At 38.1% G+C, this 23,538-nt stretch overlaps 1 protein-coding gene across 4 annotated transcripts in view; it reads left to right on the top strand.

The window, feature by feature from the left end:
- The window catches only part of KATNIP (katanin interacting protein), a 66,895-nt gene extending 43,781 nt beyond the window's left edge, over nt 1-23,114 (top strand). For all 4 annotated transcript variants that reach the window (XM_082313546.1, XM_082313547.1, XM_082313548.1 and 1 more), the window contains exons 17-26: nt 2,201-2,378; nt 4,847-5,012; nt 10,941-11,098; nt 11,429-11,493; nt 12,685-12,795; nt 14,692-14,831; nt 17,383-17,484; nt 18,135-18,295; nt 20,701-20,789; nt 22,159-23,114. In XM_082313546.1, coding sequence (XP_082169672.1) covers nt 2,201-2,378; nt 4,847-5,012; nt 10,941-11,098; nt 11,429-11,493; nt 12,685-12,795; nt 14,692-14,831; nt 17,383-17,484; nt 18,135-18,295; nt 20,701-20,789; nt 22,159-22,214 — 1,226 coding nt within the window. In that variant the 3' untranslated portion in view covers nt 22,215-23,114. The remainder of the gene's footprint in view (nt 1-2,200; nt 2,379-4,846; nt 5,013-10,940; nt 11,099-11,428; nt 11,494-12,684; nt 12,796-14,691; nt 14,832-17,382; nt 17,485-18,134; nt 18,296-20,700; nt 20,790-22,158) is intronic.
- The last annotated feature ends 424 nt before the right edge of the window (nt 23,115-23,538 follow it).

Raw genomic sequence — 23,538 nt, 5'->3', positions numbered from 1 at the left:
TTAATGTATTTTTTTTAAAGAACTTGGATGATGGGATAAAGTGCAATCTCAGCAAGGTTGTGGATGTTACCAAACAGAGGGGAGTGGTTGATATGCTGGAGGGCAAGGCTGTTCTTCAGAGGGACCTCAACAGGCTGAAGAAGTTATAACCTCATGATGTTACCTAATGTAACCTCATGATGTTACCTAATGTAACTTCATGAAGTTAAGGGCAAATGCAAAGGCCTGTGTGTGGGATGTAATAACCCATGCCGCAGGGCAGGCTGGGGGCCAGCTGGCTAAGAAAGCTGCTTTGCACTGAAGTGCCTGAAGTCCTTGTAGGACCGCAAATTGAACAAGAGTCAGCAATGTGGCTTTGCAGTAAAGGCAGCCCGCTGCCTCCTGGAATGCGAAACCAAGAGTGCAGCCAGCAGGGCAAGGAAGGGGATTCTTTCCCTGTATTTGACACTTGTGAGACTGTATTTGGAGTACGGTGTTAAGTAAGGAGCTCCCTAGGACAAGAAGAAAATTGACATCCTGGTGCAAGTCCAGTGGAGGAGGGTGACCAGGATGCTCAGGCAGCTGGAGTACCTGACATGGGAGAAAAGCATGAGAGAGCTGGGTTGGTTTGTTCATCCTGGAGAAGAGAAGGTGAAGGGGAGATCTTCTTGCTGTCTATAGCTATTGGGATGGCATAGAGAGGACAGATCCAGGCTGTTCTCAGGGATGCACATAGGGTTGGGTTGAGAGGCAGCAGAAACAAGGTAGAAGACAGAACTTCCAACTGGATATTAGGAAATCTTTTTCACCCTGAGGGCAGTCAAACACTGGAACAGAGGTTGAGAGAGGTTTTGGAATCTTCCAGCCTTGGAGACATTCAGACTTCCACTGAATAAGCTCCTGGTAGACCTGTTCTAATGGACATGCTCTGAGCTTGGAGTCAGACTAGAGACCTCCAGAGGTCCCTTCCACCCTGCACCATTCTGAGATTCTATGAAGGCATTGGCATGGCGATATATTAAACCTGGTGTGGATAGCTGCTTCACCCTATCTTTTCCCTTTTGTTTGAAAATATACTCTGGTTTTGCCTGAGAACTCCTGCATGCTTGTACACTAAGCAAGTTTAGTCTTAGCAATGGCCTTGGGAATAGCATCTAATATCAACGTAGCCATAGCTCCAAACTTGTCAGGTAATAGAACTATTTATTTCTTAGTGTCCTTGCAAATGCTAAAAAGATCTTACGCCCAAGTGAATTTATGTGTATATCAAGACTTAGTCTCGTGTAAATTGCTACGACTATTTATAGGTAATTGGGCTGGATGGCTTAATAGCTTTAATGCTTGTTTGTTTTACAGGGCATCATGACTACTGGTGCTTCTTTAGACATTATCCAACCTGATTATTTCTGGGCTTCTCTAACGTGTGAAATGAAAGATATTTTTAATTCACAGGGATGGATTTTTATGGAACCTGATCAGATTGGAATATTACCTGTTATATCTGTATATGCTATTTATGTTTTTTCACTAAGGCATGAAACAGGTGGATCTGAAGATACATGTACAATTTTTTATCTGCCCAATTTTTCTTTCCTATTTATTTTCTGGAGATGCAGGCTAATCAACATTGCTGCTTTTCACTAGTGCTCTCCCATTAAAATACTGCCATGTGTCAAGTTCTGACGTGAAGATAATAACTTAAAGACATTAGTAAACCAAATTTGTTTCTTGGTTTAACTATGAGTTGGTGTTCTCTAACAATTTATGGGTTTATGAGAGATTGGATTTATATGAGTCTGTATAGTCATTTAGCTGGCAAAAGATGATAGATAGACTTCAGACTAATAGGTCTTCTCTGTCTCTGCCTAATCACAAAATCCGTCATGTAACTGCTTAAATGTATCGTTGAATTACTGTCAGTCTACAATCTATGTAATGAGACACTTGATAACATGCTTGATCAGGGGTTGTATAGTTACAAGCGAATAAGATGTTGGTAGCCCACTAAAGGGATCTAACACAGATTTACACAAGATACTGTGCTATTCAATGGAGGTAGGCATGCAGACCATGAAGTATCCAAATACAGCATCTAAAGTTATTTAATCTAAACAAAATACACATACTGCTAATTGCTGGTGCTTGCATGCATGCTTATATTGGCTCCTTACTTCAAACTAGTATGTATATAGATATATTATATGTATATTCTTTTCTATAGGCCTGCAACTGAATTTTACCATGACCTGGGGAGACTGTCATTACCTTGGACTGACAGGACTTGAAGTGATAGGAAAGAATGGTCATGCATTAAAAATAAGTACAGAACAGATTTCTGCTTCACCCCAGGACTTAAATGATCTTCCAGAGTATACAGGAGATTCCAGAACATTAGAAAAGTAAGTAGCAAAAGAGTTGGATTGTGCAAGCATTTTCTGCAGGGCTCTTTTTTTTTTTTTCCTTCACGCCTGTTGTTTCCACCAACAGTTTTAGAGTTTATCAATTTTAGATGCATTTTACATCAAATTTTATAAAGTGACAGAATTATATAAACTTTTATTATGTTAACACATGTTAATGCAAACATGATTTTCATACCATCACAGCTCATTCTTGGATTTCACAAGCTACCCAGGAACAGCTTGTTGTAGACACATGAATGAAATGTTTCCAAAAGATGGTGTTTGAGTTAGGAGATGATAACATGCCTAGTTGGTATCTCTGCTAAGGACTTTCCAGGCAGAAGTGTGGGTGTTCTGTAGCATCTGTCTATGCATATGCAGTGATATTTATGCAGGATTTCTGGATAATTTCAAGGAAAATTTTCAAGTTAGCAAAGGGTGGGGATGTATTGCACAAATAGGTACCGTTCTTTTGGCAGTTCTGCAGCTTTTTTTTTTTTGTAATTCCAATGAAGTTTTATTCATTGATAAGTATGCTTCCTCAAATCAACTTGTACTTCCTAAATGGTAGCAGTATAGAAATTGTAGGCAATAGGTCTGGAGAGGACTTGGCATTTGTTGTTATTGAAGCTGCATCCTGTTGTTTTGGAGTCATATTGCAATTTTAAAGGTTTTTTTCAGTTGTTATCCTGTCCTCTGGCATGTTTATGGTCTTGTGAATAAGTTTATGAATTAGGACTTCTCTTTTCAAAGTCTTCGTTGAGTTTTCCTTATAATCTTCTATTTATCTACATGTACACTAACTTGGTTCTTTGTAGTTTCTGCTAATCTGACTAATACAGATGTCAAGCTTACTCGTATATAATTCCTCAGTTCTTCTGCCTATTTGTATGAAAATCTCTTCTGTAGGCATCAAGATCTAAGAAATCTTCCCATGAGATCCCCTGTGATGAAGAGATTCTGGTGATGGAGTCTCTCCAGGCTCCACCATGATGGACTCAGATGCAAAGAAGTCATTTAGCTTTTCTGTTCGTGTTTTATCTTCTCCAAATGCTCCTTTCACAGCCTAGTCATCTGTTGATCCTACAGAATTTCTGGCAGGCTTTCTGCTCCCGATGCATTTGAGGAATTTTATTTATGGTACCTTTTACTTGCTAGCCTTCATACTCTTTTTTGGCCTGTGCATATGCATTTAGCCTGCCAGAGTTTATGATCCTATCAATTTAGGATTTTTTGATCATGACTTTTGTTGAAAGATGGCTTGTAATAACTTTCTTTTTCCTGCCACTGAGCCAGACTGGCTTTGATTTTTCAAGTCGTCCCTCTTTCTAACATCTTTCTTAGTAAGTGGGATACATTTGTTCTGTGCTTCCAGTATGATGTCCTTTAATATTCTCTCTGCTGTGATGATTTTATTTTGTTTTGTTGCTTTCCTTTTTTTTTTAAGATAGTTCATCATTTTCATTTAAGAACCTTTTCGGGCACAAGAAATAGGCGCTTTTGTTTTGCTTTTGGTATTTCTGCAAGCGTATTGAATTTGAGTACACTACAGTGCTCTTCAACTAGCATTTGGAATAGGTCCTGTGCACTGTTCAGGACCAAGTCAAGGATTATGTTTTCTCTCATGGGCTCCCTAATCAGTTCCTCTGTGAAAGAGTCATTATTCAAATCCTTTTCTTTAAGGAACTGCCAAGTCTGGCACTCATTCTTCCATTAAATTTTTAAATAAATAGTAAGTACATAGGGCAGTGTATAAAAGTTATTACAGTGGGCAATTAATTAATATTCTCCTTTACTCCATCTTTGTATGCCATATTTTGTGGTAGAAGACTATAAAGTCAGAATTCCAAAATGAGGAAATAATGGAATTAACTTTATCTAGTCAGCCTGAAGTCTGTGCTCTTATGAAAAGACATTGCCATGCTGGTAGAAAGCTTTTTTAAAAAGTAAGAATGTGCCTAACTGTGTGCATGAAGAAGGATGTGAACCAACTCTGCTTCTTCTCCATGTTATCCAGCTCCTTGTTGGATGCAGTATAGTTGCATTGGCATAGTAACACACTGCAGAGTGCCAGATATACTAGCTTAGGCATGGAACTATATTAATAAGTTATATTGTGTCTGGATGTTAGAGTTTTGCCTTTGGGCATTTTGGCACAAAGGTCGTTGAGCTTTCCTCTGTCTGCCCCTGTTCACACAGGGAAAACCTAAGGGTTTTTCTGTTTTTCCTCAAACGGACCCAACTAAAGGAAATATGTTTTTTTCTTCCCCCACTGTCTTTAATTCAACAATTGCATATTATTTCTGATGTTTACTGTGCTTTTTAATTGCATACACATGGGCACAATAAGCCCTGGAACCTGGAAGTGGCATCTCGAAAAAAATTAACACCTAGTAAAGTACCTGATTTTCATGAGATAAGCAGGCTTTTCCTTTTTTGCAGCTAATGGATTTTTCTCTTTGTAGGTTAATAGATGGGACTAATATCACAGTAGAGGATGACCATATGTGGCTCATTCCCTTCTCTTTTGGAGAAGATCATCTGCTCACAATCCATTTTGATAAAATTGAAAGTATTGCAGGGCTTCGCTTTTGGAACTATAATAAATCTCCAGAGGATACCTTTAGAGGGGTAAGTAAAAGAAAAGGAGCACTGCCAGCAAAAATATACAGCAGTGCATTGGAAAATTGGTACTGTGATGAATGAATATAGCTGCCTTAATGGATCACCATAAATCTTTCTAGATTGTCTGAGTCTGAATTTTGTGGCAGGTATAATGCATTTCTGTCTCCACAAACAGCAAATATTGAAAAAAAAGCCAGAGGTAGTTTAAAGAAATCTTCACAGCTGATTTTTCTAAGAGACACATACAATAGCACATATTATTTTAAGACATATGATTCTGAAGTGTTATCCTCTCAGTATCTAGTATTTAGGTCTACCATATGATTCTTTATTTCCTGGAACACAGGGAATGGTAGAACAGGGGACACTTCTCCAACAGAAACTCTGTTCAGGTAAGTTACAGAAGGCCAGTAAATCAATACTGCCTTTTCCAAGAAGCAAAAATAGTCTCTAGAACTCTAACTTTTATTAGGGAAAGCTGACATCTTCAAACAGTTTGGCTAAAGTAGTTTAGCTAAAATTGTATAACATACCTCCTCTCTTCTTTTTCCAAATTGCTTGTTTTATATTTTTTTCATATTGAATTCTTGGAACTGACTGGCAATTGACATCTTGCTAGCACTCTGAGTTTGGCTGTCCCTCATTTCCCTGGTTTTTCTCAGAAGCTATACATGCACTTGTAATGCTAATGAACAAGTAGTTGCTGTTCACTGCCCACAAAGTTTATGCATCTGTTTGTTTCCAGATCTTCCCCTTCACATATAACTGTTGCATTCTTGATGTCCAAACGCAGTCAATAGATAAGAAGAAAAATGTTGGTATTTGTTAAACTTGAGAGAGACAGGACAAAAAGAATTGGTAAAGTTTTGGAAAAAATTCTAGGATTTAAGTTAGAGGCATGGATCCTTCGTAGGATTGGGCAAGATAGTGGCAAAAGTTGCACAACTGCTTCTTTGTGTAAATTTACCTTCCGGGAATTGCTTTAATATGAACACTACATAAATAGGAGGTGTTCCCTCTTCACAACAGAGTGATGGCATCTTTTAGTATCAGCATGGGGTGTTGTTGAGCGCCGAAGACTGGCCAAAGACTCCCAGAGGGCCAGAGTGTAAGATCTTTCATTTAAGCCACAATTGATCTAGAGATTTTAACATATGGCACAGGATTTTTTAATAGATGTCATTAACCCAACATGTTTGACACATGGGAGGGTTCAGGAGCATGTCAAGTTTACCATCTAAACATACCTTGTGTATAACAACTGGGTTTTTTTTAGTAAAATCTGTTACTTAATTGATATGATTCAGCATAAAGAAAGGACTTCTAACTATGAGAGTGGTACAGCTCTGGGACAGTATGCAGTGATGGGAGACTTTCAAAACTAAATTTGACAAGGCCCAGAGCAACGTGATTTAGCTTTGCAGGCTTCTCTGCTCTGAGCAGGAGCTGTGACTGGAGAGAGCAGAAGTCCCTTCCAACCTAAATCTTCCTGTGATTCTGTGTACAAAATGCAATATGAAGAACTGTCTTTAAGTGGTGACGTGGAATGTTTTTCAGTACAGTCATAAGCCCAAGGTTCTCCAAGGCAGAGCAGGGGAGAAAAGTTTGAACATGAATTTTCATACCAAATCAACTCCCTGTATGTGTTATTAAAGGAGGGAAAGAAATAGCCAAATCCTTAAAATCTAACATGGAATTTGGTCTTTGGAGGCCAAACCAAGAAAGAAAGAAAGAAAGAAGGATATATTTTCACAGTTTGCTTTGCTAGGTAGAAAAACGAGGTGAGTCTGACAAAGTATGCATGCAGGTGGCATGCCTATAAGTCCCATAACAGTTAGTGGGTACAATTTAAACGAGTTCATATCTGCAGTCTTCTAAAAGGATAAAATAAATTATTTGGAAAACTGAAGATGCAAGGTATCTGCTGGGCCACAGTGAAGAGGCTTTAGACTGTAAACCTAGGGCATCATGACATCTGTCACTTGAAGTGTTGCTGTTCCTTCTAAGAAACAGTCCCTGAGTATGAGATATAATGATTTGCTAGGCAGCTGTAGACTGGTGGATTCTATTCACAGCTTTAGTATGAGAGGGTAATGGCAGTGAACTGTCAAAATGAAGGCTTGTGTACTATTTCCAGCTCTATGAAAAATTACCTTGTGAAAGCTTTGTTATGTGATTTGTAAAATGCTATGTGTGATGGTTGAGTGCCTTCTCAGATGATGAAAATTACTTAGAAATGAGGGCTGTAAAGGGCACATAAATATAAGCAGCTGTGGTGTAATAGGTAAGATTTCATCTCTAGGTTTCTAGCCTTCCCATTCAATACGTGTTTCCTAAACTAAAGTGTATTTCAGTGGATTTTTCACTTCCTCTGCTTAGCCTGGCAGACTGATTCAGCTGGAAAGTAGCATGCAGAAGAGTTTCTGATATGAAAAGGATATTTCCTTTCTTTGCTCCCAAGCTTATTAAAGATGAAACCAGAAATAGTTATTTCTCCATACGTGGTACTCATACAAACATTCCCTCCTAATTAATCTTCATGCTGTTGGAAATGAACTGAGCACCTCCTGTAGTCTAGTACAATACCCAAGGTTTTCAAATCAAGAAATGTTTGTGTAAAAAAAACCAAACCCACAACTTCCTGAAAATTACTTGCTTTTGGGATATTGCATGTGTAACTTACTGAAATTGTAATTGAATAAAATCATTTACATATGGAAAAAATATGAAAACGGTTACGAATATCAGGTCACTGATAATATACGGCTTTGCAGAAAACTCTGAAAGTTTTTAAGTTCTTCTCAGATAGACACCTGAAATGGGAATTTTAACTATAAATATTGCATATATATATTTTTAATAGAAATCCTAATAATGAAAATTAAATATTTGCATACGAAACTAAGTTAACCTCAAATTATCATATATACATCATTCGTTATAAAATCCAAAGATTAGAAAACTGACTCACATTACCTTTAGACTAAATTAAGTCTTTTGTTAACTAAATGAATCTATTTTGGTTCAGTCCATTAATCAGCAAGCTTTCATCATAGTGCCAGTTAGAAGGCCATCTTGTTATATTTTACAAGTATTATTCCTTCCTTAACCAGTAGTTAGTGAAAGACTCAGTGCAATAAATGCTGCTTGTGATTAACATTAAGTTATATTTCACATATTTCAGGGCAAGATGCAGTGATAATCGTTGCTGCATGATTGAATTGTTAGGTGACTGGGATCATGCATACAACACCAGATGGTGCTAATGGGGAAGGGTGAAGGGGCCAGGACTCCTGCATCATCTGAATAAGTATGCCTGAATTATTTAGTTTTATCTTCAGAGATTGTATAAGACATGCATGCATCTATGCTGTGGACAAGGCTCAATTCTTTCTGCCTGGTAGGGTACCTCTTCTTTATTCATGTGCTCTTAGGTTACATACAGCACTGCTTGGTAGATGAGCTTGCATGATCCTGGAAAAGTCCAAGTGCCACCTGCCACAAGGATAAATAGAACTGGTGGAATACAGGCTTTCTATAAATGCAACAGAGACACAAAAGAGTCTGTTCTTGAGAGAGCACCAGGTTATGTGATTATTAAAGGCTAGCTTCAGCCATTCCTGACCAATCAGGCCTGATCTAGCAGTGCATTCAGGTGCATGATGACTCTTAACTGTCTCCTCAAATCACCTTTGTGACATATCATAGAATCATAGAATGGTTTGGATTGGAAGGGACCTTAAAGATCATCTAGTTCTAACCCTCCTGCCATGGGCAGGGACACCTTCCACTGGACCAGGTTGCTCAAAGCCCCATCCAACCTGGCCTTGAACAATTCCAGGGATGGGGCATCCACAACTTCTCTGGGCAACCTGTTCCAGTGCCTCACCACCCTCATACTGAAGAATTTCTTCCTCATATCTAATCTAAATGTACTCTCTGTCAGTTTAAAGCCATTAGTACTTGTGCTGTCACTACATGCCCTCGTAAAAAGTCCTTCTCCAGCTTTCTTGTAGGCCCCCTTCAGGTACTGGAAGGCTGCTATAAGGTCTCCTGGGAGCCTTCTCTTCTCCAGGCTGAACAACCCTGACTCTCTCAGCCTGTCCTTACAGGAGAGGTGCTCCAGCCCTCTGATCATCTTCATGGCCCTCCTCTGGACTCGCTCCAACAAGTCCATCTCCTTCTTATGTTGGGGGCCCCAGAGCTGAACGCAGTACTCCAGGTGAGGTCTCACGAGAACAGAGTAGAGGGGGAGAATCACCTCCCTCGACCTGCTGGTCACACTGCCTTTGATGCAGCCCAGGATATGGTTGGCCTTCTGGGCTGCAAGCGCACATTGCCAGGTCATGTTGAGCTTCTCATCAACAAACACCCCCAAGTCCTTCTCCTCAGGGCTGCTTTCAGTCCATTTTCTGTCTAGCCTGTATTTATGCTTGGGATTGCCCCGACCCATGTGCAGGACCTTGCACTTGTTGGTGAGAACAAGGTCCTCTCCTACTTGGCTCCTCTATCACTTGGAGAAGGAAGTTGTCATCAACACATTCCAGGAACCTCCCGGATTGCTTATGCCCTGCTGTGTTGTCCTTCCAAAAGCTATCGGGGTGGTTGAAGTCCCCCATGAGGACCAGAGCTTGTGACTGTGAGGCTGCTTCTATCTGTCTATAGAGGGCCTCATCCTCTTGGTCTTCCTGGCTGGGTGGCCTGTAGCAGCCCCCCACTATACTGTCGCCTGTCCCTGCCCTCCCTTTAATCCTCACCCATAAGCTCTCGCTCAGCTCCTCATCCATCCCCAGGCAGAGCTCCATGCACTCCAGCTGGTCATCGACATAGAGGGCGACACCCCCTCCTTGTCTCCCCTGCCTTTCCTTCCTAAAGAGCCTGTATCCTTCCATTCCAACACTCCAGTCAGAGGAGCCATCCCACCACATCTCCGCGATGCCAGTAAGGTCATAGCCCTGCAGGCATGCACACATCTCTAACTCCTCTTGTTTATTCCCCGTGCTACGTGCATTTGCATAGAGGCATTTAAGTTGGGCCCCCAATGAAGCTGACTTACTGGCTGGAATTCCTTTGTGCTGCTCTTCAGGTGCTCTCCTGCTGACCTGTGATCCTTCTCCAGGCCCTGGGCATCTATTGCTGGCAGTGGTATCAAACTTGTAGGAGTGGGATGGATTGAGATTCTTGTCCCCCAGAAACTTTAGTTTAAAGCCCTCTTCACCAGCTTGGCAAGCCTATGACTGAAGATGCTCTCCCCTTCTCTGACAGATGGACCCCATCAGCCCCCAACAGACCAGGTTTCTCAAAGCAAGTCCCATGGTCTAAGTAGCCGAACGCCTGGATGACTTGAAAGCTGAGTCTCTCCATTCTGTTGATGTGTGTATGTATTGCTGCATGCTCAGGAATCGTAGAATCACTTAGGTTGGAAAAGACCTTTAAGATCGTCGAGTCCAACCGTAAACCTAACACTGCCAAGTCCACCACTAAACCATGTCCCTAAGCACCACATTTACGCATCTTTTAACTACCTCCAGGGATGGGAACTCAACCATTTCCCTGGGCAGCCTGTTCCAATGCTTGATAACCCTTTCAGTGAAGAAAGGAAGCTTCAGTTTGCTGAAACGTAGTGAGATGCAGTAATTGAAGGGTCTCTTCGATACATTTTTTTTCTTATTTTTCCCCAAATCCTCACCTCTCCCATCCCCATCTATGTCAGCTGTGACGCTCTGAATTGCACACTGTGGGTTGCAACTGGTATCTGCTGGTGTAGGCTTTCTTTTGCCAAAGGATGCCATACTATAGAGGAATTAAATAAATATAACAAAATTATTGAAATCGTTTCAGCCTCTGAAGTGAATGCAATTGTGATGGATCGATTTTGTTTTATGTAATGTCATGTCATGTCATATAATGTTATGTTACGTTATTTTAAACAAGGCTAAGGTAGTCCATGTGTCGCTGGATGGTCACAGCATCTCCCCACCAGAGGGCTTCCTTATCCGCAAGGGACCAGGCAACTGCCATTTTGACTTTGCCCAAGAAATTCTCTTTCTTGACTATCTGCAGCCCCAGCTGATGAATAAAGTACAAAGGAGGTAAAGTAGGATGTTTTTGCTATCTGAACCACACAACTTCTTTTAACTGTTTAGTATTCTTTCATGTTCTCTCCTGAAGCCAATTGTATGAGGCGCCTGGATGAAAATATGAAGCACTTAGAGCAAAATGTTTCATTGGGTTTTAACTATATACTGTTAATCAGATTTTATTGAGATCAGAGGACAATCTAGTCCGTAATTGCGGGGGGGCGGGGAGGGGTAGGAAGGTGGTGTTTGTGGAGGCTTAGTTCTTTGGTTTTGTTCCCTTCTTTTCTGAATGAGCCACGGGTGCATAAAGAAACTTATTTTGTCTTGGGTTTTTTTTGGCAGGACTGGTTCAAAGAGAATGGAACAAGCTAGTATGGACTATGAAGCACCGTTAATGCCATGTGGTTGTATCCTTCTCTGCCATTTTCTTACTTGTCATTTAGAATATTTTAGAGTTATGTACTATGGTTATGAGTCCTGACCTTTTGGATCCAACAATTTCTGGTGCTTTAAGAAATTAACAAGATACTAAGAATATGAGAAAGGCTTCCATTAAGTATGAGTTAAGAATAAATAAATGGAATGTAATATATGAATGTGTAACCTGTTTTCAGATACTCTGGTAGAGTTTTCTCCTGCCTTTTATCATCCATCCAAGCTGGAGCTAGAGGTCCATTAACACAGTATGCAGCTAGCCTATCAAAGCTTGAAGTAGTCTTTGTATTTTTGCATATCATTGATTGTTCATCTCATTTTATATCTTTATTAAGGTAGACCAGAACTGTGTAATATTTTTGCCATTTTTCTTAATGTTTGTGGCTTTTTAAGCTTAAGTTTTCCTAGATAAGCACAGCCTTTTGTGATAATACTTACTGTCATGCCATCCACCTATTTGACAGACCTTTTAAATCCATTAGGCTCTTCTAACCAAGTTTGGAGACAATGAGGTCTCAGCAATACTAAGTTCCTGCTGGTTTCATGAAAATCAGTGTCTGGGTAGAGCAAAGAGATACAAATGAGTGCTCTATTAGAGAAACGGACAGCACAGACTCCATCATTACATTTTCTGCCATTCAATTTGGGGGCTTATTTGCTGGCCAATTATCACCCGTATAATCCAAAGCCAGGCAAAGGCGTATTCAGGAAACATAGGAAGGCAGTAAAGGCTCCAAATAGGAGCTGTGGTGTTGATAAGTTGCAATGTACAAGAAGGTAAGACGCACACTAAAAAAACTCAGTAGTTCTTCGTCTGATGGAAGAACGTATATATATATATGTGAACATGTATATATGTAAACATATAGAGATAGACTTTTCCTAGTTGTGCCACCTGCAGATGTGTGTATTTGTGTGTGTATTATCAGTGATAGAAAAGGCAGACTTCTTGTCTTAAAAGAAAATAGTTTATTCAGAGAGGTTTAAGACATAGTGAAGTCAGAAGTGAAAACCAGATTTTTTTTCGCTCTCCTGAACTGCAAATAAGAGTGTCTGATACTGAGATGTGGGCTGCATAATAATTTTTGAAACTGCAAATTAAATAGTGTGTTAGGGCAAAGTATCAGTATCAAAATTTTCCTTAATAGCTATTTGCTTTTCAGTTGTTTTCCAGTTTCAGCTTCTGACAAGTTGGGGGGATCCATACTACATTGGCTTGAATGGACTTGAGTTGTTCGATGAACATGGAGACCAAATCTTACTAACCGAAAACAGTATCCTTCTACAGCCCAAGCGCCTCTATCCCTTTCAGATACGCAGTTTGCTCCCTGGCACATTGTCATATGGCATCACTTGCTACTTCTTCCAAATTGCCAGTTTATCCCATATGATTACTCTGCTTGTATTTCTCTATATTTGTGTGACGATACTTGTTTCCATATGTTTTAATGTATTCTATACACTTTCAGAACATTTCTTCTCTGAATGGGACGCACCAACAAAGCAGGACGAGGTTAGAGAAGGGAAGGCTTAAGAAGGATATGGTATTTTTTGCTATCAACTTTTATTTATTCTATGGTATGGAATGACCAGGAAGTTTGATGAGCTATAAATTCATAACAAAAGGTTGAGCTCAGTTCTTTGTTATGGAATCTTTCATTCTGCCACAAGAAAGAAATTTTTCATAACTCTTGTTCTGGAGCTTTAGGCTATTCTAGACACTCGATCCAGTCGTGAAGATAAGGGCTGAGACTTTGAATTTGATTCAGTGTTCCTTGGGTAACCAACAGAGGGAATGAAGGACATGTTTGAAAGATTCATAGTCATCAAGGTTACACTTCTTTGGTCTGTATCAGCTAAAGTCTCAGCTGAAATCAGCTAAAAGAGCTAAATCAGCTAAAGAGCTGAAAGCTTCATACCCCAATGTACAATTCATGTAGTTCAGTCACATGGAAGAAATAGTTTCTTAGCCAACTAGAAAGGATAAAAAGCATGGATGCTGCATGAATTGTATATCTCTAAGGATCCTCTTTGCCTAATAAATAGAGGATAAAATGAAAAAGGTAATAAAGGCTTTTTCCTGAGTGCTATTTTTATGTGTATCTTGTATGATACATGATGAACTTGAAACATCTGTAATAGAGAAGAAGCATTTTGAAATGGAAAGGTGGTAACAAATAGTTTTTAAGAACAGGGGATCTTTAACTTAGCTTTTAAACGGTATGTCTTGACAGTACAATACAATGCCAGGTAAAGATACCTCAGCTCGTTTTGAATGATTGCCTGTTTCTGCCTGTACAGTAGTGTTGCTTGGATATATTAGGATCCCAAAAGAGCACATTTGTCTTAGTGCAGTACTAAATCTGATAATTCAGTACTGAGTCTGGAGCAAGCTTTTCTTAAACAGCTGAGGCATTGCTATGTTATTCCTTAAATTCTTTAGAAATACTTACAGACTCAGGCCTCTTAGAAAGCAGAACAAGGGCAAATTAATGTCCCTCAAACTGGATTGTTAGAGATTTATAATTCTGACGACAGTGCCATCCATCCACATTTTTTTGCATGTCTTTAACATACATACGTTTTTAACATAAATGTTGTCTTACAGAGGAAATCTGGTTACCTAGAAAGCCTGTTCAGTAGAAGATTTAATCTTTCTCTCTCACAGAACTGAAAGAAGGTCTTATTAGACAGTTGCTGATTTTTATCACAAACCTTGAGGAACTCAAGCAAAACTTAGTCTGACTCGTGACTACCTCCTGCAAGGACACTTTTCTTGAGATATGTTTCATATGAGGAGTTTTCACAAGTTTATGCTAAAAAAATGAGGCTTTGTCACAAAAAAGCTGCAAAGTGCCTATTCCTGATAAGGGGGAGCTTTACTGATGAAGTCATAAAGGCATATTTGAAAATAAATTAAATGCAGCTAATTAATTTATTCCTATTTTGAAAATAATTTTGAATGCCAGAATCTGTAAGGGTTGTCCTGCTCTTAAAAATGTGCCCCCAAGTTCCTCGGCTACCTATGTGAAGTACTCGGCGTATTTTTAAGTGTTACTGCTGTAGTGGTAAATACTTGCTCATGGAATCTGGAAGAGCAAGCATGAACTTTTAAACATGGTGTTTCTGAAATGTACTTTTCGATTATTTACACTTAAAGTTTTTTTCAGATATTGCTGCTTTTCCAGATAGTGTCAACATTTTAGAAGATGTATCTGGGGACATCCGAACTCCAGACAAACTAATTGACAGAGTAAATGACACAACCGATGGCAGACATATGTGGCTTGCACCGGTTCTTCCTGGTTTGGTACATTTTCCCTTTTCATTCCTTTTTAGTGATGTGCATAGATGTAGCTAGAAGCATAAAGGAAAGGGGAAGCATACATAATTTTTAGGTAAATTTGATACTAGTAAATGATGCTAAATCACTGCCTTTTAGAAGTTCTTTTTATTCCAGTTTCTTTTCACTGCACAGATAGCAGCAGTATAGATTTCCCAGGTTTGTAATCTCCTGTCTCCATGGTGCAACAGCAGAAGAATTTGCAAGGCTAGCGTAGATGTTTTTTCAGTTACTATGATAAAGATACTCACAAAGGAGTTTAATATGTGTGTTTTGTGCAGTAAACACCTTTTGAATCTTAACTCAATTTTTACAAAAAGCAATGAATGTTGTTCCAGCAGTGGGAATTTTTTTAATCTCATTATCTATGTTGAATTCAAATTCAGAAATTAAATATGACAGACTTAGTATTTCATGTCCTAAGGCCCCAAGTGATTCAGCCTTTTAGAATCCCCATGTTTAAAATATGGGATATCAAATATCTAAACAGGAAAAGTACTTAGATGAGTTCTGACTTCATTTTGGGAGAGGACATTTATTTATGGGCCTGTTATGGACATCATTAAGATGTAATTATTTCTTAGAGGAGGATGGATTTCAAAAGTAACAATATGTAAACCTGATGTATGATATGTTGTAGCTTACTGTGTTGGAAAAATCCTTACTCCATATGTTACATTTATTAATTAGAATATTAAAAGCAAATAATTAAGTCAATTTTGAAAATACTTCATATATCATTATATGTTGTATTGCAATGGGAATAATTAAGATAAAGCTTTTAAGTATACTTGGGAATACTGACCACTTGCATTTCTGTGTAATGCTTGAGGCTCCTACTGTGTAGATCCCACATCTTGAATCCTGGTAATTAATTTGATGAGATGCTCAGATATCCATTATAACATCATGAATGATTGATTTGACAACTATATGAGTTTGCTCATGTCCTTAAAAAAGTCATGCTTGTAGAGGCTATTTCATTTTGGCAAAAAGAAAATAACAGTACCTGGAGTTCTCGCACAGATGCGTACACTGTTTTGTGTTGTTATGTCTGACACCAAAGTACTATAGAAGAACATAAGATACCAGTATTAGAAGGGTGAACTGATAAAGTGTGATATGCAGGAGGGAAGAGTAAGCAATTTAATGGTGCTCTCTGTCCTTAAATTGTAGCAAATTATACCTTTTCAAGATCCATATAGTACTTTTCTCTCTTCCATCTTCCATGGTATGGTTGTACAGCCAGGAAGTGCAAATGGATTAAGCAATCAGCCTATGCATGATCATCCTCTGTAGCTGGGATGCTGAACCAAAGCTTGTGTATACTTACATCCTCATTGCTAGGCTGCTTTGAAACATGCCAGTTGCCTAGAAAGCTGAATTAACTCTTTGCTATATTGGAAGGTTTGAAAGCTTTAAGGAAATTTTATATTATAGCCTTTCTTTTCCTTTCTAAATGTCTTTTCCTTTCTAATTCTAAAAGTGTTTTTGTCTTTTGCGGATTTTATTACTAATGTAGGTACAATTTGAATTCTTTGTTCCCCTGTTACTGACTGTCATTTTATTTATTTGTTTGAATGTATTTTCCATCAAATTTCTCATTTGCTGTGAGACTCACAATTGCTATTGGAGACTATGCCCAAATTGTCTTCTGGAAAATCACAGATATAAACATTTCTATTGATCACATCTACCTTTCTTTCTTCAGTAAAAAAAATGCATAATGATTTAATAAAACTGACAATATCTCCTCCATTGCATCGAAGGATTAACACTTCAAAGGATGCTAGAGATGAAGCTTAAGATATGTTGGCCCAAAGTTGATATAGTAACTCATAAAAGGAATAGCATAGAATTAACTGTAACAGGCAAGATTGGTTTCCAACAGCCTAATCTTTAGTCTTAACATCTTGACATTAATGTCACTGAAAGTAAAATGAACAATACCTCAAGCAATAATTGTTTAGCAAGCATCTGGATAATTGTCTCTACATTCCTGTTAGTGTACCTCACACAAAAATTGCAAAATTTCTGCAAGAGCTTTCAAAGTCAGGGGATATAGGAGAAATTTTAGTCTTGCCAATAGAAAGGTGGATTCCATTTATATTTGGTAGAAAGAACTAGAACAGAACAGAACAGAACAGAACAGAATAGAATAGAATAGACACTAGCTTGTCTTATCCTGAATCACATGTCTGTATTTGGTTAACAAAATACTCATTAAAAGTGTTTCTCTACCCCTCCTCCAACTGACTAGCAGTCCAGGATGACAAGCTCAGGTGTAGATGTCATCTTCTGAAGAGTTATATGTACATTTGAGAGGGCAGCTCTGGGGCAGAGACAACACCTGTGAGTTACGAACAGAGATGATAGCTGAACTTAAATCCTCAGCATCAGTTATCTGTCCTCTAGCTATATCTCTTTAAATAGGGACCTCTTTTGATGGAACATGCATGAGAATTTCATTTCTTTGGGGAATTTGTGCTGTTAAATATAAATTAATTCTCTTTTACAGGTGAATAGGGTATATGTCATTTTTGATGTACCTACTACTGTGTCAATGATCAAGTTATGGAATTATGCCAAAACACCTCAGAGAGGTGTGAAAGAATTCGGTGTAAGTAATTTTTGCATGCATTTTGTATGTTCTGGTGAGTCAGCTTGCTTGATTTCTGTACTTATTTTCACAGTTTACTGAAGTGTGATTCCATATAATCTCAAAGGATGGGATTCATCTCATTTAACTCTACATTTAGTATTAAAATGACTAATCTATGCCAGTCATCCATCCTCCCTTTCTTGTCCAGGGAAAGAACACTTTATCTGATTTTTTTTCTTAGATAATTGTCTTAAGATAGGGTAATGCTTTCCTTTTTGCACTGACTATAGAGCAGGCCTGGACGACTAGTTTAAACTACAAACCCAAGTTCTAGACAGCTGAAGTGAGATTCATTAATTCCTAGATTTAAGAGTGATTCACTCCAGTTAATAGAATGGCAATTATGTAAAACATGAAATACATTTTTAATTACCTGCTTGAAAGCTGCATTAGAAACATCAGTGAGAAGACAAAAACGTGAAATCAAAAAGCAAAACCTAGCAGCAAGTAGAGAGAAATGGAAGTTTTAAGGAATAAAAGCTAAACTAATGATCAGAGTTGTGAAACAAATAGGGCAAAATGATTTCTAGTTAATTGATAGAGACAACTGCTGAAAGCAATGCCTGATTTCTAGATGTTTTGTTTGTTTGTTTCTTAAATATCTTCAGCTTCTGGTGGACGACTTGCTTGTGTACAATGGGATTCTGGATATGGTGAACCATGTAGTATCAGGCATCCTACCAACTTGCGATCCAGTGGTCCCGTATCATACCATTCTCTTTACAGATGATGAGAAGATTTGCCATCAGGAGAAGAGAACTGTTATTAGGTATGTGAGTGGATCTCGACTGGAAAAAAGAATCTTGTTTTCAAAAAACGTTTTTATGTGACCTGTGTCAGCAATATGTATATTGCTATAGAAAATTCCCTTCCAAAGCATACTCATCCTCAGTTAACAGGAAATAACCAATAGTTTTTTGGATACTAGAACCAAATTACCAGCTTTATTTGTTAGCATTTTTTAGCACTTACTGGGGTTCATGATTCATATTTACATATGTTTTCATGGAAGCTTATAGTAATAAACACGAAAGAAGTTAGGCTTCCTTAGAGAATAAATAATATATCCCAATGATATTATGTGGAGGGAAAACAAATAGAAAGTTAATGAAAAAAAATAGAAAAGTTTTAGAAAAAGTTAATGAAAGTTAATGAAAAAGAACCAAACATCAAAAGTAAAGAAAAGAAAGTCCTCTTATTTGGCACAAATACTAACTAAGAAACCAGAATTCTACTATTTTATAAATGTTCTAAAATAATGAACTTCTTAAATGAGAAATGAATTGCATTCAGAGGAGTGACACTTTGAAACCACGAAGTTGGCAATCTCACAGAAAATATGATGAAATGCAGTGAAAAATGCACTTATATTTAGAAGGTCAGGATTGATAGGGTCTAAAAAGCTGTTCCTAGCAAAGAAAATAAAGACTGAAAGAATAATTTATTTTAAATGATATTGAAAAGTGAAAAATCAAAAGCTTATAGAAATAAGCACTTTTTTAGACACTGCATGGCTAACAAATAGAATGTCTTGCACATACATCACTTGGAAAAAAAGGCAACAGTTTTGCATTCAAAAATGGCACATGATTCATTCAGAAGAATATTCAAAAGTTTAGAAATAAGTGGAAGGAACCCAAGCTGTCCTGATTAAGAACAGAAGTTCACATTTGCCTACGGGGTTTGTTTTCCTGTGGTTCTCTAAAGCATTGGCTGTTGGCCACTGATCCTGTCAGATGTTGAAATAAATCATTATTGTTTGGATGTATTGTGTTAGACTTGGGTTCTTGTACAAGTGGCTGTGTTGTCATGGTAAAATTTGGAGGTAAACGATTTTTCAAATGAAAAAGTTACTGAAATGAAAATATCTGGAGGAAATACAAGTTTTGAGAAAATTTTCAGTGGGATCTAGAAAGGGGGAGGAGAACCAAACCTTTACTTTCTTCAACTTAACATCTTTGTACGAGTAAAATTATTTTGTTGAAAGCAAAGAAGAACCAGCTGTAATCATAGATCTTTTTCATGTAACTTCCTTGCACATATTTATAAGACATATATCGTTTGATTTAGCTTTAAGAGGGGTATACTTTTTGGTTCATGCACACTGGATGATCTGTTTTCCAGTCAAGAACATGCAGAGTTTCTTCTCTTCTAGAATTCCTGTGCAGGAGCTTTCTTGGTCTTTCTTCTTAGCCTGTTTGGCAATCTTCTATTCCCTTTTTCTACCTGCTACCCAACTAAAATATAGGGTACTTCAGCAATAGAAGACAAATCCCTTACTACATGCTGGATAATATCCCTCCACTTAAAAAATGTTCTTGAGCTTTTATGTACTGTTACTTCTGATTTTGGCCTATTCTCTTTCACATGTCACTGTTCAGTATTTTATGAACCCTGAACTTGAGTCTGATATTATCATCAATAACTTAAGTTCTGATTTACTTCAGTATCAGTTGCCCTGTTTCATTCTGACAGTTTGAGAGACATTACATTTATCTCCAAAAATAGAAACGTATTTTGTGCAGTATTTGTAGAGAAAAGAAAAATACACTTCTTTTTTTCCAAAGATATGGATGGGTTTTTTTGTCTGTGTGAAAGGGAGATGTTATTAGTGATGTTTTCTTTAACGTTCAATTCAGCTGATATTTTTTCTGTAGTTTGCTTAATTTAATTTAACTTTGAAGTTATTGCTTCTTTCCCAAAAAGAAATTGTTAAAATTTTGCAGCCGCCTGCAAGCAAAGCTTGTCACAGTAAATGAATTTTGTTTAGTTCAGAAAATTTTCAAATAATGCTGTATCAACATTACAAAACAGTGTTAAGTTCCATATAAGGATTTTTATACCCTCTTTGTACAGCACTGATTTAAAATCTCACTTTGGTTAATGTGGTTCAAGCTGTGTAGGCAGGCAAGAAAATTGTAGAGTGAATATGATATTTATATTTGAATGTGTGCCTGAATGAATGCCACTAATTAAAACTGGCAAGAAATCCTTCAGGTGGATGCAGACAGAATGCCTTTCCTTTCTAGATAGTTTCATATAAAGTAGCTGTGCTTCATAGCTTTGTTTAGCCTCCAGGACCTAAATAACTTATTTGGTAACCTTTTCCATCACTCTCATAACTTTTCACAATGTTGATTATGTTGGCTATTGTACTGATTTTAATCTTTTCAGCAATCATGTGGGAGATCAGGATGTACGAATGATGAATGAAAACGAGATTGTCACAAACAGCAAAAAGAAGCAGGCTATGGCTGATCCAGGTTAGTTCTGTCTTCTACAGTTTTCTTCTGTTCACTTTCTACAGAGACGGTATGGATAATGAACATTGTTATAGACCTAAACTGGGAAAAGTGGGGAGACTTACACCTCTTTTATATATTTAGCTCTACTTTTTCTACCATAGGAAGGCAAACCAGGAACGTCATACTCTGGTGGAATTTTATTCTATATCTAAATTTGAAAGTGGATGATATAAATCAAAGACATATGTGGCATGTAGTCATAGCTTATACCAACACATACAGAGAAGTCCTCAGGAAAGAAACTGACTGATAAACTGAAAACTGGTGTTAATTGTACAAGTTCATAGATAGCTCTTGGAATAATAGGCTCATTGCATCCCCACTGGCCTTTTAAGCAGCTTTAGAGATGATGCATATGTGTCTCAGAATTAGCTGTTTGTTGCTCCTCAAGCGAATCCAAAATCACGATAAGTGTAACAAGGGGGAAAACATGTTGACGTTATTCCTCCCACTGTCTTTCTGCTTGGTCTTTTCTCTTACAAAGTGATAATTAAAAAGACAACCTCTTTTTTTCCCAAGGAGAAAGAGTAGATTGTATTTATAGTGTGAAGAGTCCCAGTCAGTCATTGTAAATTACTCAGAATAGCTCCCTAAATACATTACAAATTCTCAGCCAAGCTGGTATATTCATGATTGTTTTTTTCTCCTGAGCATGACACTTTCACCAATTAGTTTCTCTAGAAAGTGTTACAGAAATTATTTGATGGCTTTTAATAACAGTGCTGTAGGAGAAGGATTTGAAATGCCATTGCCTGTACAAATACAGCTTCGACGTTATTAGTATATTAGCACTAGCTATGTCAAAAGTATTTTGAACATCTCTGTGCCTGTTGTAATGACATCCTGGTTTCCAGTGCAGACATACCCTATGTCCAGTAAATAATAGCTGTCATTGCCATGGCCATCACATCTATTGTCTGAGCATTAAGGACACAGAATGCCTATGAAGTCATCAGTTGAGGATTGCCTATTGCCATCTGCCCCGTGTCTGCTCTGTAGTACTTACTGGTATCAGCCGCAGTGGTTGATAACATAGATTTGTAGAATGATTTGGGTTGGAGGAGACTTCAGGGGGTGCCCTCTTGCAGGAGGGTCCAACCTACTACTCAGAACAGGGTCAACATTGAATTCAGACCACATTCCATAGGAAAGCGGTAACATGGGAATGTGAAAAAACCGTCAATGTAAGAAACATTACTGAGAAGAGTAGCTGAGCTTTCCTTCTGGAATGGAAAGAGAAATGGGCATGTTTCTTCCTCATTTTAATCTGTGGCTTCACTGTTAATACAGATATAGTCTTAAAACAGCACTCAATTTTCCTTAACAGCTTTACGTCCAAAAACCTGCATATGTGAAAAAGGACTGCAGAGGAGGAAAAGATAACAAGGGATTGTGATTGGAAAGTCCTGAATACGCCCAGCCCAAAATACCTGCAATCTAGCTCTTCAAGATGTGTATCATCCAAATGGAAGATTTTCCATGTCTGCTGCTGCTGAACCACCTCCTGTCTTATGAGAAGTTTTATTCACCACAGGGAATTTTCTTCAGTAATGAAATTTAAAGCACAAATTAAGTTTTTCTGGTTTTTTTAATTGTCATTATCTGTCTGATTTTTCCCCCCTCTCTCAATTGAAAATCCAGGGAGGAAGGAATGTAAAGGAGTGAGTGAGAACCTTATTTCTAAATGACAACTGTTCCTGCCAAGTACCAAGAACTTGGGTGAAGCAGGATGGGCATAACAAGAGGCTTTCAGAGTATTTCTCAAGCTTTAATTCCTAAATCCTAGCTGGATGATCATGAAGGTCCTCACGAGAAAGAAGCATCTGCTTTGTTTCTGATGCCTGTAAATAGTTCTTTGGGAAATGCACTTATTAGAGGAAATATTCTTTACCTCTGTTGCTGGGCTGCCACTGTATGTTTTGATGCCATGGCTCGCTCTAGGGGCTGACACTGTTTCTGGCATCTGGAGAGGTTCCACTGGGTATGGAGAAGTGTGATGAATGCTTTTCTTAAATGGACATCAGGAAGTGGGTTTATCAAGGTTTAATAAGTAAGTTTCAGCTGTCACTTCTCTCATCTTTTGCAGTGAAATAATGATTTCTTTCATTATTTCACTACCATGAAAAAAAGCAAAATAGGTGTTTTGCCTGAAGTGCCATTGGCAGGCACGCTACACATTCTTCAGTCCTCCTGCTACAGAGCAATGCTCTTTCTCCTATTTTGCCTGCATTTGGTTATGTGAACAAGGAGGGCATACCTCTGCACTGCACTGACCGGATTTGTTGCCAGCAACGTATCATCACTGTTGAGAAATGGTAAATGCATTTTAACTAGAAGAAGGTAAGGAGTGAACTGCATTTTTAAACACAAAGTACCCTGCATATGTAGTCATTTAAACAAAAACTCTAACCAAATAATTATGCTGCAGAATTTGTAGCTATGCAAATGTACTTTTCACTGAAAAATTGTCAGTGGTGACAACTTGTAAATCTCTTCCATAGGAGGTTCTTCCTTTCTCCTTTAGAACTTGCTCATTGTTTCCAGGGAGAACTGAACGCTCTGAAGTCAGTATATGCTTTTAGACATGAAACAGAGATGTACTATTGCAGCTCCTGATACAGAATCAAAATGTGCTGCTTCCCGTTCTGTACTAAGTCAGGAGTGCAATGTCTTGTATATTTGCTTATAAAAAGCATACTACTTAGCT

This window comes from Platalea leucorodia, assembly GCF_965183815.1.
Source record: "Platalea leucorodia genome assembly, chromosome: 5".
Taxonomy (NCBI): Eukaryota; Metazoa; Chordata; class Aves; order Pelecaniformes; family Threskiornithidae; genus Platalea; species Platalea leucorodia.
The sequence above is the reverse complement of the archived record's forward strand: the minus strand, read 5'-3'. Positions and strand labels throughout refer to the sequence as shown.